General features: G+C 37.5%; 1 protein-coding gene across 1 annotated transcript; it reads left to right on the top strand.

Moving 5' to 3' along the window:
- The first annotated feature begins 4,333 nt into the window (after positions 1-4,333).
- Positions 4,334-7,427, top strand: LOC139931041 (C-type mannose receptor 2-like). The gene is made up of 6 exons (XM_071924422.2): positions 4,334-4,370; positions 5,777-6,142; positions 6,269-6,616; positions 6,794-6,885; positions 7,220-7,317; positions 7,412-7,427. The coding sequence occupies exons 1-6, from the start codon at positions 4,334-4,336 to the stop codon at positions 7,419-7,421; spliced, it is 951 nt and encodes a 316-aa protein (XP_071780523.2). The 3' UTR covers positions 7,422-7,427.
- The last annotated feature ends 11,278 nt before the right edge of the window (positions 7,428-18,705 follow it).

Here is an 18,705-nt window from a genome sequence, read left to right as displayed (position 1 = left end):
AGTTTTTGTCCTTTTTTTACTGAAAGTGAAGCACTGGGGTGAGGGAAGGTGATAGATATGGATCACACAGCCAGTTTGCAGGCATGTCCTCACCTCATGGAGGCTTTTACATTTTTGTTTCAAGGCACTTTGATCTCAAAATGTCTTCAGAGCTGCAGGGACTCTGCTTTTCCACCAGGTGGGGCTGTTTGCCTTTAGCAGCTTGGTTACAGTCAGGAAAGAGAGAGACCCTGAGAAAACTGACCAGTTCATTTGCCAATACCTACATCCATCATCTTATTCAGTTATTTTTTTATCAATTTATTTACTATATTTAATATGAATGGTTCACTGAGTCAAATCACCTATGAGCGGACTGCAGACTGCCTTCCTTAATACATTTCAAATCAATTTTGCTCTAAAGTCTTTTTCACTTAAGTAATTATCAGACAAATTACTAACTTAAAAGCTATATTCTCAGAAAAGTCTCCCTCTGTGAGACTTGAGGCTGCTCTGCTTTCTCATTTTGATTATCTTACTGAGGTGTCGGGTCGTCTCAGTGGAATGAGTGTCATCCAGCTCTGGGGCTGTATTATGATTATCGTTTCTGTCATACTTTATTAACCCGGCTACATGCAGACTTTTCCACCTCAGGGGTTAACTGACTTCAAGCTGCACCGCCACACAGCACGGAAAGAACAAGAAAACTCATTTGAACTGTATTTCTTATCAGCAGAACTAATAAATGAAGAGTTTTGTTCCTAATTGAGATATGCACCATTTGAAAATGAGCGACACTTGCTCTTAGAGAAGCAAGAGTGGATATGAAAAACTACTATTATATGTTATTTATAGTAGGAGCCAAATATCAAATTCAGTGAACAGAGATACATGATATACACACCAAAAACAGCTGAGGACGTACAGAAAGCCCTCAGAATATCACTGACTGGAGACTAAATCTTAATCTGAATATTGACACTATGAGAAGGCTCAATATAGATTACATTTGTTAAGAAAGCTCATCTTCTCTAAAGGAAACTGATTTGGACACCTGAGTGTGGAAAAAAGTGACCCAACAGTACCGTAAAAAAGAAAAACAAGATCATTATCGTACAGGAAACCACAGAATAAATCAGAGTGAAGATCTGATTTAAACTCACTTTTCTGTAACACACTCTCATTCTCCTGCTCATGCAATTAATCTACTGCTCCATACACTGTTCTCCCTTAATGGGCTGTAAATATTTCTGTATTTCATCAATCATTAACAATTGTGGTTATGTATTGTGTGGTTGCTGCACACCGGTTTTCCCATCAGAGACACCGAAGTCTTGAACTTGAACGCTGAAAGACAAACAGAGTCGGATCGCTCACATTCAAATCTATCCAAATACATCTGACATTCAAATCCCAAGGTCACCCTCCGCTCAGAGACGGGTCGTGATGTGAATGTTGTGAATGTTGATCATGTTGTGATTGTGATAATGTGAGAAAGTCATGGTGAAATGTTAGTGGTAACTTCCAGTCAGACGCGTTGTGTTGTCAATGTGGTGGGAATTAAAATTAGATTAGGGTTAAGTAACTAAATGAACAGTAACTAAGTACATTTACTCAAGTACTGCACTTATGTACAATTCTGAGGTACAGACACTTTACTTGAGTATTTCCATTTTGTGAGACTTTAAACTTTTTACTCCACTACATTTATCTGACAGCTGGAGTTACTTTGCAGAATAAGGTTTTACATGCAAAATATATGAAAAGCTCATAAAATATGTTGCATTGTTAGTTAAAACCATCCATCAGTATATGGAGCAGATAGACCGACAACATTAAAATACTTCTTACAGGTTAATGCATCAATAATTTAACACTCTGAAAGGGTGAAAATTCAGACTTGAGAATTTTACTTTTGATACTTAAGTACATTTTACTGCTAATACTCATATACTTTTACTTAAGTCAAATTTTGAATGTAGCCTAGGACTTTTACTTTTAAAGGAGTATTTTTCCCTTATGGTATTGCTACTTTTACTTCAGTAATGGATTTGAGTACTTTTTCACCACTTTAAGTGAAGAAACTATTGAGCTATTGGCAGTTAATAATAATTATTATTATATTAAGGGCAGTTTATTCACAACGTCACACATGGATTCACACACTGATCTAATAATAGGTTTTGACTGAAGCTCTGAAAAATATTCAGTATACAAAAATGCAGAAAATCGGACTGTAATATGATATATGATACAAGATGAATTGTCTAGTGCAGTGCTTCTCAAACTATTATTACGAATGTACCCCCTTTCAGATATAGCCAAGTACCCCTTTCACCAGCACAAAACATTTTGGGGAGAGAAAAAAAGATAAATTAATATAAAAAATGTATACGTAAACTCTAACATTATATGGGTGGTGCAATTACTTTAGTAATACTTCTACAGTTCAGTGAGAAACATGAGCTTGTGCTTCACTTCATTCTGGGTGCAGGAGGCAGCTGCAGGGATCAGGCTCTCTTCCAGACAGTTTGTTTCTTTGCTTCCTTTTGATCTGGGTCATTGCAGAAAAAGATGTTTCGCACAAACAAGTGGATCCAAAGAGTAGCAGCTGCTCCAAAGCTTTCTGTCCCAGCTCAGCGTTTTCCTTCTTCACACACCCAAAACTGTGTGAGAGTGGCTCTCTCAACCTCCATCTGTAGGCTGCGGTCAGATAAGAAGAAAAAATCAACTGACATAGCTAGCTGGCCTTAAAGTGATATGCTCGTATTGGAAAGATTGATCAAATTTGTATGTTAGTATTCAGATTTAATTAATTTTATTAAGGTGGCATTATTACAATTATTACAATTGTTCATAACCAATATTAAAAAAACACATTTTTAGAAATTTCCGAGTACACCCTGCAGTCCTACAAAGTAACCCTTTTTTTTTTTTTTTGGCCTGCAAGGGAGAGTCAAATCTTTTTTTCCATCCATCCACTTCCTCTCCAGGCACATTAGAGACTTTGACTGTTTCCTTCCAAGGAAAATTAGACAATTGCAAATCATATTGCTTTGCATATTACCTGTGATAAGACACCCTGAAATAGAGAGGAAGCACCCAAACACCGCAGAGGACGGAGCGCTACTCTGGTTTGACTGCTGAAGAAAGTTCATGTTTGGTAAGTGGGCATCTTCTTAGTATATAACATCTTTAATATTTAGCTTCAGTCAGTACATGGTGAGTGAGAATAACTGTCAGAGTATTTGTTAGAAAGATTTAACTTAAACTTTGATTTAAATGTAGAACGCTCATCTTGCAGAGTCAAAATACAATTTAATCTTATGCGGCTTGTCAAAATTATAGACAAAAATATCTTTAGGGTTCTTCATTCTGCACTTCTGTCCAATGGGAGTAATGTTAATATATTTGAAAGAGTGTTGCAGTTGTAAATTTGAATGAGTGCATTAGTATTACACAAATCAGTGTCAAATCACAGTATCAGGCTAAATAAAAATGCAAATAACTGGAGTTGATCTTTTCTAAATCAGAAAAAAAAAAAAATGCAAATACAAAATGGTTAAATGACAATTCCCTGTTCTATACAACATTCTTGAAAAATTAAATATTATGTCCCTGGGTATTAACAGGCTAAAAAACCTGCGTCTGAAAATTAGCTTTCAAATGAGAGACTTTCAGAGGAATGCTGACTTTGCGCTTAAATAGCATTCATCTGCCCAGAAACTTGAATCATCCCATATGGTAAACATTACAGCCCACTTCTATACATTCCTTTTAAAAGATTTCTATTATTTCTTTATCTATTTCTTCATCTATTATTTCTTATTTCCTCGCTCAAAGGGTGTTTACGCCCTCAACACAGTCTTACAGACGAGGGGCGGTAACCTGCTAACTCCTCCCCTAAAACACAGAGACATGAACGTCTGAAAGTGTCCTTAGCTAACACTCGGCCAGATGCTATTTACAAAGCTTCTCCTCGAAAAATACAGAGGCAACCTCCAAGCAAACATGGCTGCTGCCATCATGGAGGTTCACTGGAGAACTGGCTGTGTGCAAATAGATAAACAACTGGACTAGATATCTGACAGAGATTGTTGTGGTGTGTGTTGGTCAAATCAGTAAAAGTGAATAAAATCATGAGGTAGATTTGTTTCTAAATGTGTGGAGGAGGATATGAGGCTGATGAAATGTTATACAATATTTTTATAATTTCAAAGTCTGTGACATTGACCTAATAAGTATAAAAAGTAATAAGTGTCTTTTAATGTGTCAGTTGGAATAATGTCTGCTAATTCTGTTTTTTTTCCTCCATGTTGCATCTTTCTCTCTTCTACAGTTAATCCAAGTAGGTATGGATCCAGTTGTGTTTGTGATCCTCCTCCTTTCAGGTAAGATGATCATGTGACTAACAGATGGATGAGAAAAAGCTGGAGAACTCACATAAACTCAACTAACAAGAAGCCCGGAGCCAGACTGAACTGCCTGTTTTGACAGTGAAAAGTAGGCTAGGTCAGCACTGTGTATGAGGCGAAGGGATTAGACAAGTCAAAACAAGCAGCAGTAAACATGTCGTCCCCCCACAATGATGAAGTCCGCATCTGGGCCAATGAGTAACAAACCACTTTGTTTTGAGCTGTAATTTTAGTTCCTCCTTGAGCCAATCGGTGTAATTTTGAATGATTGGACGAACGCCTTCACTCGTTGGGCCGTTCTTGGTATCTGCCCCTGAATCTGATTTCAAACTGGAAAAACATGGCGGCTTATTTGGAAACTATATTACGAAAATAGTTCACCGAAATGTGTTCCTGAAAACATTTGAGGCGAGAAATACACCGTGCAGCTGCTGAATCTGTCTTCATTTTAGAGTTTGTACACAAGTTTCGGGAGTTTCGAGAGGCGGCGAGTCGCACTGGACGCCCCTGATTTGCATAAATTAGACTAGAACTCAACTTTATGCAAATGTAAAGCGGCCAATGTGGACCGGCCAACGTGGAGCAGCCAACGTGGCGCGCCGTCTCTCGAAGCGCACCGCGCCGCTACCAGAATGCATTGCACGGCCACTTACATAGAAAATGAATGGGAAGCGTGGAAATGACGGAACCTGTGAAAACACACCGTTGGGCTGATTCAGTGTAATTTTGAAAATGTGACACCAAATTTGTTTTGACGCTTGTGACTCCTTGGAAATATTGTTTGCGCTGTTCGCCAAACCCAACAATAAACATGCTATGGTGTTTACATATTACATATTCAGGTTATTTGCTTATCCCTGGTTATTGTAAACAGAATATGGCGTTTACATGCGACAACTCATGAACGGAATATTTGAACGTCCTGAATATAAACGATGATTTTATTTTATTTTTATTTTGTAATGATTTTAATGTGCATGTAAACGCATTCATCGATCGGCTGGTATCTTAAATTTAAAGGATAAGTTTGGCGATTTTTAACCTACGTATAATTTGTCTCTTACATACCTGCAGTACTTGGAATATTGGCTCCAGAGTCAGCTAAAACTTATCCTTTAAATGTAAGATACCAGCCAATCAGTGAGTGCGTTCACATACACATTAACATGCTGTTTATATTTGGGATGTTCAAATATTCTGTTTATGAGTTGCCGCATGTAAACGCCATATCCTGTTGACAATAACCCGGGATAAGCATATAACCTGAATATGAAAAAACGGAATATGCTAGCTGGGATATGATGATATTAACCGGTTTATTGTGGCATGTATGAGACAATATAGGTTCAAAATCGTCAACAACGAATCCTTTCCCTCTTCAGGTTTCTTCACGCCCTCCTCTTCCGTTCCGTATGGGTATCAGTTTGTCGGTGAGAGGAAGAGCTGGGCGGCTGCAGCAGATTACTGCAGGCGAGAGCACATGCACCTGGCCCAGGTGCACAGCATGGAAAACGTCACCGCGATGAAGAACGCTTTTACTGATGGCTACGCAGACAAGGCCTGGATAGGACTGCATGACGACAGGGGCGGCTGGCTTTGGTCGTTTAGAAACAAACCGAGCATTTACAACTGGAACACCGATCAGCCGGACAACCGTGATGCCAAGGAGTTTTGTGTGACCATGGACTCCACTGGAATGTGGAATGACGCCAACTGTTTTGAGAAGAAACCTTTTATTTGTTTCAATTGTAGGTGTAAACACTTGGTACATTGAAAAGGTTTACCTAATAAAAACATTTATATAACTATGTCTTCCACCTCTTCCTTTTCTTCTTCTTCTTCTTCTTCTTCTTCTTCTTCTTCTTCTTCAACAGACAAGAGTAAACCTAAACGCTATGTCTACAATGCTACTCTAATGAGCTGGAAAGACGCCAGAAAGTACTGCAGAGAGTACGAAACGAATCTGGTTAGCTCTAGACACTGGAAAGAGAATTCTCAAGTCAAGAAGCTCCTGCCGCAAGGTGCAGAAGCGTGGATTGGCCTTGCCAGACCAAAACTCTGGTATTGGTCAGGTACCGATGAAGCATACAAAGTGAAAAACTGGCAAACTGGACAACCTGACAACAAGTCTGGAAAAGAAAACTGTGCAGCCGTAGCGGTGAAACAGGGAGACTGGAGCGATGAGGACTGCAGCCTGGAGTATCCCTTCTTCTGTTATGGAAGTAAGAATCAGTGACAAATCTCAGCTGTAATCAAATCGTAGTTAGACAAACATTTCTTCTCACACTTGTTTGTGCATCTGCCACACAAGCATGGGGAGAGATGTTAGTAGCAGATTTGCCGGAGGACGTTTTTTGTGTGTGTGTTTGTCTGAATCGGCTGTTTATGACTCTGTGCAGTTCGCAAAACATGGACAACAGTGGTGAGGATGAAGGTGCAGTCTGATGCCAACATGGAAGATCCAACCAGCAGTGCCCAACTCCTGCAGCAGGTGCGTATGTTGGTGTGTGTGTGTGTGTGTGTGTGTGTGTGTGTGTGTGTGTATATGAGAGAGAGAGCGAGAGAGAGAGAGAGAGAGAGAGAGACACGCAAATACATGCATAGGATATACTGTATATATATAATTAATATGTATCAATTTTAATGTTGTGTTAATATTGTTTTGTTTCATTGATTCTTGATGCTTTGGCAATATTGTTGTTGTGACACTCATGCCAATAAAGCGAATTTGAATTTGAATTTGAGAGAGAGAGAGAGAGAGAGAGAGAGAGAGAGAGAGAGAGAGGAAATAAAATCCTTTGAGCATCATCTCTCTCATCCTCCAGTTGCATGCAGCTCTTGCTAACCAGGGGGCGACTAACTTCAGACTGAGCTGGAAAATCCAGCCAGTAAAAGAGCAAGAGAGCAGCGAAAAGAATGATGGGTACGGATAACACATTGACACACACACACACACACACACACACACACACTCACTGACCCACCCCTAAATAATATTTTTGTGTCTTTCTATCTAGGTGCTTGTGAAACGCCTGTGAAAACAAGTGAGAACAACACTCGTTAGTACAGAGAAGGTTTAGTAGCTCAGCATTTAGTAAGAACTTATAGAGAATTCATTAGTATGCATTTTAATAGAAGAATGGATACATTATAACTCTCTGTAATATATCAATATTAGGGATGGGACGATATATCGAAATTCAATATATCGCAATACAGAAATGTGAAAATACGCGATATTAGCTCCATTTTATTCTGCTGTAGTAATCACAAATGAGACAGCTTGCCCATCACAATTTCACAAGCTCTCCATCCCAATTAAATTATTGTCACTTTGTAACAACATTTTTAAATTGTTGTTTACATTCTAGCGAGCCAATGCCATCGCTACAAAGATTTGTGGCTCAGAAATAAACATAATTCTTTGATATGAATGAACTTCCGTTAGTAGAGAGCAGGGCATTTGACACATTGAGTGTGATTAACAGGTAATGTGATACAGTGACTTAGAATCTATTTATTATGCGTTAATATGTAATAAATAATAACTAAAGGATTGTATATTAAAGGAATGAGTGAATGTTAGGAAATGAGGAATACTTATTATTTTACATTTAACCCTGCTCTTCCACAATATTTCATGTTATTTTCATTCTTTTTTCTTTTTTGCACATCTTCATAATGCTGTAATTCATATTTTTTCATGCTTTTCATTCATACATTTATGCTTAATATGTTCTTGGAGTGTTGGAATTGACGCTTGCAATATGTTTCTATATTCTATATATATCTATCTTCTATCTGTATCTTATGTTATTTTAATAAAATCCTTGTTTGCAGAATAAAAATAAAATCAGAATTAGTTAAAACCTTGTGTTCTCATTCATAACATACACTTAGCTAGGCCTACTACAAAGAGGCACACACACACACACACACACACACACACACACACACACACACACACACACACGCATCATTTACATTCAAAGAGGGGACTCTCAGTATTACCATAGACCATCTTTGATATTACACCGGACCTCTCTATCAAAACAAAGGCAAATGCAGGAGGAGTAGAGACTCTACGCATCCATTCAGGCTTCATTTTACTGGTTTGAATAAGAAATTACCTTTTCTAAAAAAAAAAAAAACACTTGATCGTTCCTCTCCTTTCCCTCATCCTGCTGAGTTTCTATAAGCCGCTGCAAATACAGTTCTGATTCTCTGTTTGACATTCTGCTTGTTCGTTCAAGACATTTGCTCACATTAAGTTGATACAGTTGAATGATGTAGTTTGAAACTTTCATCAAGAAGCAGGAGAAATCCACAGCTTATCCCTTTTACTCATATAAACACTGATTGAGTTACGCAGGTCCTTTGGGAAAACTCTGCAGAAAGACCTCTGGATGAGATTGTGTATTAAAAGAAATTGGAGTACAGTCTCATTTATTTATACAAAAAAAAACAGTGGATGAGTGGATAGCACCGCTGTCCTGCATACATAATGTTGATGCTTTGTACTGCAGCTCTGTTAGATCCAGTGGTGGAAAGTGTCCTAGAATGTCCAACTCAAGTACAATGTTATGTTGCTGATATTTTACTTAAGTAGAAGTAAAAGTACTGGTGTAAAAACCTACTGAAGTAAAAAGTAGCTCATTTAAAATGTACTAAAATGTTACTGAGTTGCTTTTTAGGAAAGAGAACGTTGTCAGCTCTGATCTTTCCCATGTGATTCTAAAAGAACGAGAGGACAGAGTTCAAACTAGATTCTTTTAATTGGAAAATTTGGAAATGACAAAATAAAGTGCGCAAAAAACAGTAAAGCCAGATCACGATGTTCCAGTTTCTATTGCTTATGGAGAGCCACAAAATGTGTACTCTGTAATGGATGTGATTTAAAAATGTAGTGAAGTGCAATACTTCAGTAAAAATGTACTTAAGGAAAGTAAAATTGCTGACTATAAAAAGTACACAAACAAGCCACTCAATTACAGTAATAAATGTAATTAGTTACTTCCATCCTTGGTTAGATGGATGGTAACTGCATCTTACTGCTCTAACATCTTTTGACAGATGATTGTTGTTATGCACAGAGTATAAGTTAATGTGTATGTATCTACATGGGATATCTGCAAAATAGCACAGAAGTAATCTTCACAGTGTCATTATTAGAAAATATAAATGCAGGATCAACTAGGACTATTGTATTTATCAGGTTGGGCCAAAGCAGCATGCAGCCCAATCTGTAATTAACGATTTTCTTAGACAGTTTGCAAATATCTATGTTTTGCATATTAGCTGATGACAGTGAAAGGTCTTTAGCAGACAGATAAGAACAGGAGGACACAATGATATCAGACAGAAGCAGCATCAAGCTAACTCTGCTGTCCTCAGAAGAAGAAACACCACGGCGCTCGATATTCGCTTGGATCTTTTCAACGCTGGTGAGTCAAATATGAAAACTCAGAACTTACTCCATGTGTTGCTTCCTGCTCAGTGCAACTCTCTCATTATATATTGTTCAATTTCACTGATGCGTTCTCACTTATGGCTGCAGCCTGCCAGTGGTGGGAAGAGCACTAGAATGTCCAACTCAAGTAGAAGTACTGTTACTTTGCTGATATGTTACTTAAGTAGAAGTAAAAATACTGAGTTACTTTTTAGAACGTAACTTTTTAGATCTTTCCATGTGATCCTAAAAAGGACGAGAGGACAGAGTTCAAACTAGATTCTTTTAATTAGAAAATTTGGAAATTACAAAATAAAGTGCACAAAGTAAAGTCAGATTTCTCTTCTCTTCTTTGCTGACTGACTCTTCACTGTGAACGACTCAATGTCAATTTATGTTTGTCCAGTTTCTGATGCTGATGGAGAGACACAAACTTTGTCCTCTGTAATGGATGGGATTTAAAATGTAGTGAAGTAGTAAAACACACTTAAAGTACAATTACTGATTTTCAAAAAGTACACAAAAAAGCAACTCAATTACAGTAACTTGAGTAAATGTAATTAGTTACTTCCACCCTAGCGACCTACTACACACCACACTGTCTGTCTGTCCCCTCGCACTAAATTCACTGAGGTCCCGTTGTCTATTGCTATATGTCCTGTTCTCATGTTGCTGTGTGAGACGTCGTTATGTCCCTGCACCCGCGTCACCGAGACGAATTCCTGTACATCTGTTGGTCATGGGTGAATTAAGTGATTCTGAGTGCAAACGCTCAGCCTTTTTGCTAATGCAATTATTGTGAGGAATTCTGTCTGATGGAAACAGTGCATTGTCAGAGTTACAGCACATGATGAGCTGACTCAAATTTAGAGTAATGAGTATGAGTAGGAAGCAAGATGTGTCAAATAAGCTGGAATGGAAACAAAACATTGGGAAAATCTGACTATTTTATCCCATGCAATTGCTGAAAAATATGATGTAAATGTGACTGTAAATGAGTGTTTAAATGATTGTAATCCCTTTCAATGGAAAGTGAATAAAAGTGTTTTTTTTTGTTCATATATCCTGGGTCTCGTGAGGCTGATGTATCATAAGTGGAGCCTTTGTTTTAAATGCAAGTGCAACTTTTACACCCAACAAACCTAAGATGACTGTAATTACATTTGGGACATCTTTTATGAGAATAAAATTCATCCACATTGGAGAAGATTTTCTCAATTTGTCAAGTTAGATCTTCTCAATATTCTGGGTGTAACATATGGCTTATTTCAGGGTGTTTTTTTTGGGGGTATTTTGGTTTATCTTCACTAAGGATAACAGTGTTACTAGAAGGTCATGTATCTGTGTATCAATTTATGTATCTCTGGTTCTGTTTTGCGTAGGTGTGTTTTTGTGAAATACTCCAGTGAAGTGCAGTGAAGATGGCTCATTATCTTCCACTGGCTCTTCTGTTCGCAGGTGAGATTTAATTATGAGACTTCAAGTGATAATTGTAATCTACCACACTACCAAATAAATAATAACAGTAAAAATAATAAGAGAAATAATAATAATAATAATGACAAAGTAGCTTAGCACACTAATTACTGAACATAGGTGAAAATGCTATCACTCTTTTTGACATGTAAAGCTGATCAAATAACTTATTTTACAATATTTGCCAATATTTTTTTTTTGTCAATATACATATTCCTTTATGCTGGTTAATCTTTTTCACCTGTTTGTTTTTCCCCTTTCCTTTTATTCCATTCTAATCTTGTCTAGTTGTGCTATTACATACATGAAAGTTAAAACCATAACTTAATTAATATTTTTACTATTGTATTGTATTTTAGAGTAAGTATCATAATGTGCAGTAATAGTCTACTGCTGTACTTTAAAGGTCCCAAGTTATAGGGATTCAAATTTTCTTCTATTTATATACATACTGCATACGATCAAAGATCTTTAATGCAGACATTGTTAACATCTGATTTTGTTTGAGTCGTTAATTTAAAGTTATCGTATTTTCTAAAGTCCTTCCTTTTTAACAGGCAGTTTAACACTAGTCTGGCCCCAGCCGCCCGGAGCGCCTGTGTTTACATTCGTTACATGCTCGTTTGTCTTCGTTTCTTTCCTTTTTCTTTTTTTTTTGGAGAAAAAAAACCCAAAGCTCTATTTCCACATTCAAAAACTTTAAACTGTGCCCCCTTGAAATGCAGGTGAAACTGAATCTGTCGAAGGAGAGGAATATGAAAATGTACAGATATTTAGAAACCTTGTTGTCATTGTCACCTCTGTCACCCCTTGTATGTAAAACAGCAAAACAGACATTATTTACATTATTTAAAGTATATGAAAATGTTGAGAAGTCATTTATTATTATATTATTATATTATGTAGTCAGAAGCACAAATCTTCCCTTTAGTATATAGTAGCTGTTTATCGATTTTTTTGTTCCTTTTGTTTTACAGTATATTGTAACTTTGTCTACTACTACTAATACTACTACTACTACTACTACCACTACTATTACTACTACTACTGCTACTACTATCACTTCTGCAACTACTACTACTACTACTACTACTACTACCACTACTACTACTGCTACCACTACAACAACTACTACTACTGCTACTACCACTACTATTACTACTACTACTGATACTACCACTACTATTACTACTACTACTGCTACTACTATCACTTCTGCAACTACCACTACTACTACTACTACTACCACTACCAGTACTACTACTACTGCTACTACTATCACTTCTGCAACTACCACTACTACTAGTACTACTACCACTACTTACAACAGCAATCTTCTTTTCATTAGTTGAGAAGAATGACAAATAAAAAGTGCCGCCCTCCCTCCTCAGGCTTCCTCATCACACCTTCTTTTTTCGACCACGACTATAACTTTGTTAAGCTGAGGAAGACCTGGGCCAAAGCGCAGAGCCACTGCAGAGAGCAGCACACTGAGCTGGCCACCTTGAAGACTGCAGACACAATACCCAAAGTGAGGAAGAGTGCATCTGGTTACTCGGGGAGGGCCTGGATAGGACTGTTCAGCAATATTTCCCATTGGTGGTGGATGAGTGATCGACGTAAAGAAGCCCAGTTTCGCAGCTGGCAGGCTGGCCAGCCAGACAATCACAGTGGGAAGGACTTCTGTGTGATGATGAGGCCTAATGGAAAATGGGCAGATAGCACCTGCAGTGTACAGAGATTCTTTGTTTGTTTCGAAAGTGAGTATGTGAACAACACTAAACACAACTGTTTGCTCAATGATTGTGTTTTATAAGCATCGCTCATACATTAACATGTAAAACCACCTCTCAATGTGTTCCAGCACTAGCAAGCGGCAATAAGACGTACCATTTAAGTAAAAGAAAGAAGAGATGGTCAGTAGCCAGGACTCACTGTAGACAGAGTAACACAGATTTGGCTTTTATTACGAATTCACGTGAGAACCAAATTGTACATGAGCTCTCATCAGAAGATACATGGATTGGCCTGAGGCGATATGACTGGGAGTGGCCTGACTACAAGAGACCTGCCTTTATAAACTGGGCACAAAAACAACCTGACTTCCACAAAAAAAGATCATGTGTGGCAATGCAATTCCCCTCTGGAAAGTGGTATGCACACTCCTGTGGCCAAAAACTGCCCTTCATCTGCAATGAGGGTAAGGAGATTCAACGTTGTTCTTTGACTGTAAAGGCCCAAACGCACCGGACGCAACTTTTGACGCACAACATTTGATGCCTCCAGCGCTTTTCTGGCTTTTTCACCATTACATTACATTACATTACGTCAATTAGCAGACGTTTTTGTCCAAAGCGACTTACAATAAGTGCATTTTGTCAACAGTAGTGAAACCAACTGTGCATCACAGTCTTCATCAGCTGATCACCATCATCAGCATCACCATCATCATCATGATCATTATTTTTCTTGACATGTAGATTTTGCGATGTGTTGATGTTGCATCGATGTGTGTGTCTGTCTTTCTGCATAAGGACCAAAAAATACCATTTTGAAACTGAAGCTCCAATGCGATGGTGATTTGACAGATCCAACCATCCACGGACTACTGCTTCAGCAGGTATGACAGTGGTGTGTGTGTGTGTGTGTGTGTGTGTGTGTGTGTGAGAGAGTTGTCATTTATGCTGCATTCCAGCGCTGTCGGAAAGTCGTAAATTCTGGATTCTCCTCCTTGGAAACGTAAGTCAGAGACAAAGTCGGAAACTCAGAGGTTTCCAAAGACGCCGTTACTTTTGACACTAACTAGTTACTTTACCTCGTTACTTGCCCTAAATAGTAAGTAGTTCGTTTTAAGTTAGTCTTTATTAAAAGGAACTCATTAGAGCACTTTCAAGTTACCCGCGCCTTCTAATGATGTCCTCACTCCTCACTTCTTGTAAATAAATCATAACCGAGTCAACAGTCTACTGTTATCTAAAGAAAACATCAACCTCTGAAAGGCACGGTAGCTTTTTATTCATTTGGGTGCCATTTGCCATCATTTGGATCAGATAGTAAAATCAGCCTTAACTGATCCTGTCTGGCCTCAAAATAAACAGCAGATGGCGCTCACAAGTGCTTTCACTTCAAATCTTCAGTATGAAAGTGAAAGGTAAGCTTACAGTTAACAATAAATAAAATAGTGTGAATATTTCCAAGTTCTGAAGTTTATTGTTGTGTCCGTTCAGAAAGCCAGTCGCACCCTACAAGCCTCCACCGAGCGCCGACCACAGCTGCTGCAGTCTGCTGTTAGTAACGTCGTGTAGCACAATACTTTGATTTTGTTTTCTTTTTAATTTGCAGTAACTCAAAATGGAACCATTTGAAAGGGAAATAAAAGTAACAAAATGCAAGTTCTAATAACTAATTGCATAAATTGAAAAACTAACGTGTGAAGTTACTTGTTAACACGAACAAGTAATCTGACTACTCTAACCCGTTACCGAGCAGCACACTGTTTATAATCCTCAAAATATACTTAAGATCCATTTTCAGCATTGCATGAGCTTAAATCTTTCAAAACACCTGTGTGGTAATTAAATTTGATGTAAATCTGAAATGTGAAGTTGCACTTACAGTTGCTAACGTTCTATGCTAGCTAGCTAGCTAACGTGACCTGACGGTAAAAAGCACAGAAGTGTGTCAATGCAGCAACAAATATGGCTTGTTGGCTGCAATACAATTTACATTTACAATCAGTTTAAACTTAAAATTACCATTTTTGTTTCCTCCTCCAAGTCATTCAGAAGACGTTGTGTCTCCTTTACATAATCCTTTCATGGCGGGAAAATGTATTTGTCTCACTGTTTGAGCATTGAGCTTTTATTTGCATTTTCAGACATCGTGCTCATCTCACAAAATTTCTGAAAACCAGGCTGCACAAGGGAATTTCCAACTTCCCACTTTAAAGCAATATTCCACTTAGTTTTAACAAGGGGGTTATTTGGCACTTTACCACCATGAAAACCAGAACTACTCACCAAGATCAGATGCAGGACGAGTTTGTAGTGTTCAGATTTTTACTTCCCATTCATTTGACTGAGGCCACGAAAATAGCCTGAAAACTGACATTTAACACGTTTGTGAACAGATTCAACAACAGATCCCGCTACTGTCAATTTTCAATTGACTGTGGGTCCAACGTTTTAGAACATAATTTCGCCAAATAGCATTTAACCCATCTTACCCTCAGCGGTTAGAGGGACGTGCCGCCATGTTGGCAGAGTGACAACAGATATCATAACGTCTTCCACCCTGACAAAGCAAATAAAACTCCTAATTTCTGTGTGATGCTTGGCTCGGTTTTCTTTCCCCCCTTTCACCCCCTTTTTACAGCATCAGTTGGACAACCAGCCAACACAGTCTTATATTTTGTTGTCACTCTGCCAACATGGCGGCGTGTCTCTTGGTAACCAATGGTAACCACTCTCCAAGCATGCTGTGACATGTCTCTATTTATATATTCATATTTTTGTCTGGTTTCTTTGTATGTTTCCTGTATGTTTCTGTGTTTCTTTTGAGGTGAGATGTTTTTTTACAACGCCCCCATTCTTTTCCTCTTTATAATGTTTTATCATTTTTATACATGCAAATGAATAAACTCCATGTTTCCCAGCTGCACACAGCTCTTGGAAAGGAGGTGACAGACTTCAAACTACGCTGGAAATCTGCACCAAAGAGACAGGAGGAAGAAGAGGCTGGAAACAAACCAGGACTACGATAATCTTTCAGAATTACAGAAAAGGTTTTTTGTCTGCATCGCTGTGTGTTGAATGGTCACAAAAATTTAACAGAATGAATTCGTAGTTGGAGGTAGAAGGTTGAAATAATCTGCAACATTAGGTTTACAAGTCAATCATTTGCTTTCATATTTGAGTTTGTGTTAAAGTCAGTTCATTCATGACAAATTAACTATGGAAACATTACCTATTGAACTCCCATTTTTGAAATACTTTACTTGCTCTGGTTCTGGTAGGTAAATGTTAGTTGTGGTAACAGGTATATGCTCTACATCAGTGGTTCTCAACGTGGGGTCTGGGGACCACCAGGGGTCCTTGAGGGGATTCCAGGGGGTCCCCAGCAAATTGATGAATTGTTAAACTTCACTCCATTATTTCATTTACAAGAAGTTAACACAATTAGAGAATGTAGAAGAATGACTGTTTTGATCATAGTTTCTCTGTTTTCTCTCTACCTGAAATACAGAGAGTCGTGGGATTCTGGACAAAATCATATCTAACAATAATAATATTCTCAGATTTGGGTCAGAGAGATGAAATCTCATCAAATGGGGGTCCGTGGCCCTAATGTGGACTAAATTAGGGGTCCTTGATATGAAAAAGGTTGAGAATCACTGCTCTATATCAATATATTTTGTGGCAGGTTTTTGGTTTTCTGCCTTTTTCAAACCTGTTTTTCCACAGTCCTTTTAGTCCTGAGGCGTTCACTTCCCAGCAATCACAAATGATGTAAACTGTATTGTTTGATGTGCTTGTTTGTTTGTTTTTTCTTGTAAATATGATGATTTTGTTGTGTAGTCAATCTAGTTATTCATTTATATGATAAAATTCTAGCCAATAGAGGACAACGATAGGTAACAATACAATAATATGAGATGGTTTGCCTGTAATTCATTCCCTTCTGTTGTGTGCAGTGCTTTGACTTTACCGCCTTGGTGTGAGGTTTGTTAAGTAACAGTACGTAACTATAATTTAAAAAATTATCAATAAATTTTGTGTGAAATTTAGAAATACAGATAAAAATAGTTGTTACTTATTGGTTTAAATCTTTAGAAATCTTTTACAAAGGCCTAAAAAATGTCTTGTGAAAAACCTGTAACTGATGATTTACATGTTTTAATTCAGCTGAAGGATTACTTGGTTCTCTGTGGTTCGAGAAAACTGTCCAATTATAATACAATACATGATGATCAAGCTAAGATCAAGGCTATTTTTCTTAGTTCCTGAAAAGCTGACATTTTGGAAATACATAGATACAGATTATGGTGCAAGATACCGATATTTTAGGGTTATAACACTTGTTTGTAATGCTAACATGGGCTGCTTTACTTATTATCTAATGAGGAACATTACTAAGAATCACAGGCCTCTGACCCCAAAACTAGAACAAGGGTTAAAAAAATACAAAACACTGATAACATTTTACTTTACAATGGCTTCATTCCTTTTTTACTAACTATGGAAATGTATTGTAAGAACACAATAATCCTCTGTAAGCGTTTGAAAACCTCTCTAATACATAATGTAACCAACACCAAAAGGTGACCTTCGCCACCGCCATCATTTGCATATGAAAATATGAGTTTCCGACAAAGTAGCAGCAACGCCGCTAAATGTTCCTCAGAGGGTTTAGCTGCAGATGTGTAAAGATCTTGAGAAGATCAACTTTATTACAACGCTCAACAGCTGGCATTTAAACTCGTGAGTATATTTTCATTTAACAGTTTTCAGGGAATGAATGAGATGCTTGGAATAGAACTGAGCTTTCACAATAAAAGAGGAATGTAGGGGGGGAAAAAATCAATAATACAAGTCTAAATCCAGGATTAAAGTACGCTGTCTCCTGTTGTTATACTGTCGCCCCACTACTAGCTTTGTTTAAGTTTTGATTTATTGAACTGAATGCATTTTTTCACTCTCAAATTAAATCACTGCGCTATTGATTCAGGGGCTGGTAATGTTTGACAGCTATTTACCTTCTACAAGTTTTAAAAGCATTTTAAAGTTCTAAATGGTTTTTTTTTTTTCATTTGTATTGTTTATATTATAAAACAAAATGGACCTGTATTTGGAGTTATGTTGGAATCTAAAATTTACATGTATTTTCTTTAGAAGCCTACATGTTTACATGAATAATCAAAAAAAAATTTCAATACATTTTGAAAATAATAAAAATTTGGAGTATGTGATGTTTAATCAAGGTTCAAATATGCAATTAATGAGAATGTCAAATAAAATACATTAACTGTCCAGACCAAGACTATTATTTTTTATCATGTTCTATATTTCAGTAAAGAAATTGAAATCCACCATAAATAGTTAAAGTAAAAATCCACCTTTAGATTCTCTTACACTGTTAGATATCATCGATTTGGGCTGTTCAGTGCATTCCAGGAGTTATTTTGTGATGAAGTGTTGTAATTAACTTTTTTGTTGTACCCACTTTCCCTCAACGTGCCTTGTCTACTTGTGCATCAATTAGTGATTTCCTACATTTCCCAGAATGCCTTTCAACAACCCCCAGAGAATGGGCGTAAATTCAATCAGATTTGGGCATATGGACATAAACAGTAAATATAGCTGGCAAGCAACTAGTTGATGATCGTCA

Source organism: Centroberyx gerrardi, chromosome 12 (genome assembly GCF_048128805.1).
Source record: "Centroberyx gerrardi isolate f3 chromosome 12, fCenGer3.hap1.cur.20231027, whole genome shotgun sequence".
Classification (NCBI taxonomy): domain Eukaryota; kingdom Metazoa; phylum Chordata; class Actinopteri; order Beryciformes; family Berycidae; genus Centroberyx; species Centroberyx gerrardi.
Note: the sequence above shows the minus strand (reverse complement) of the source record. Positions and strands in the feature narration are given on the sequence as shown.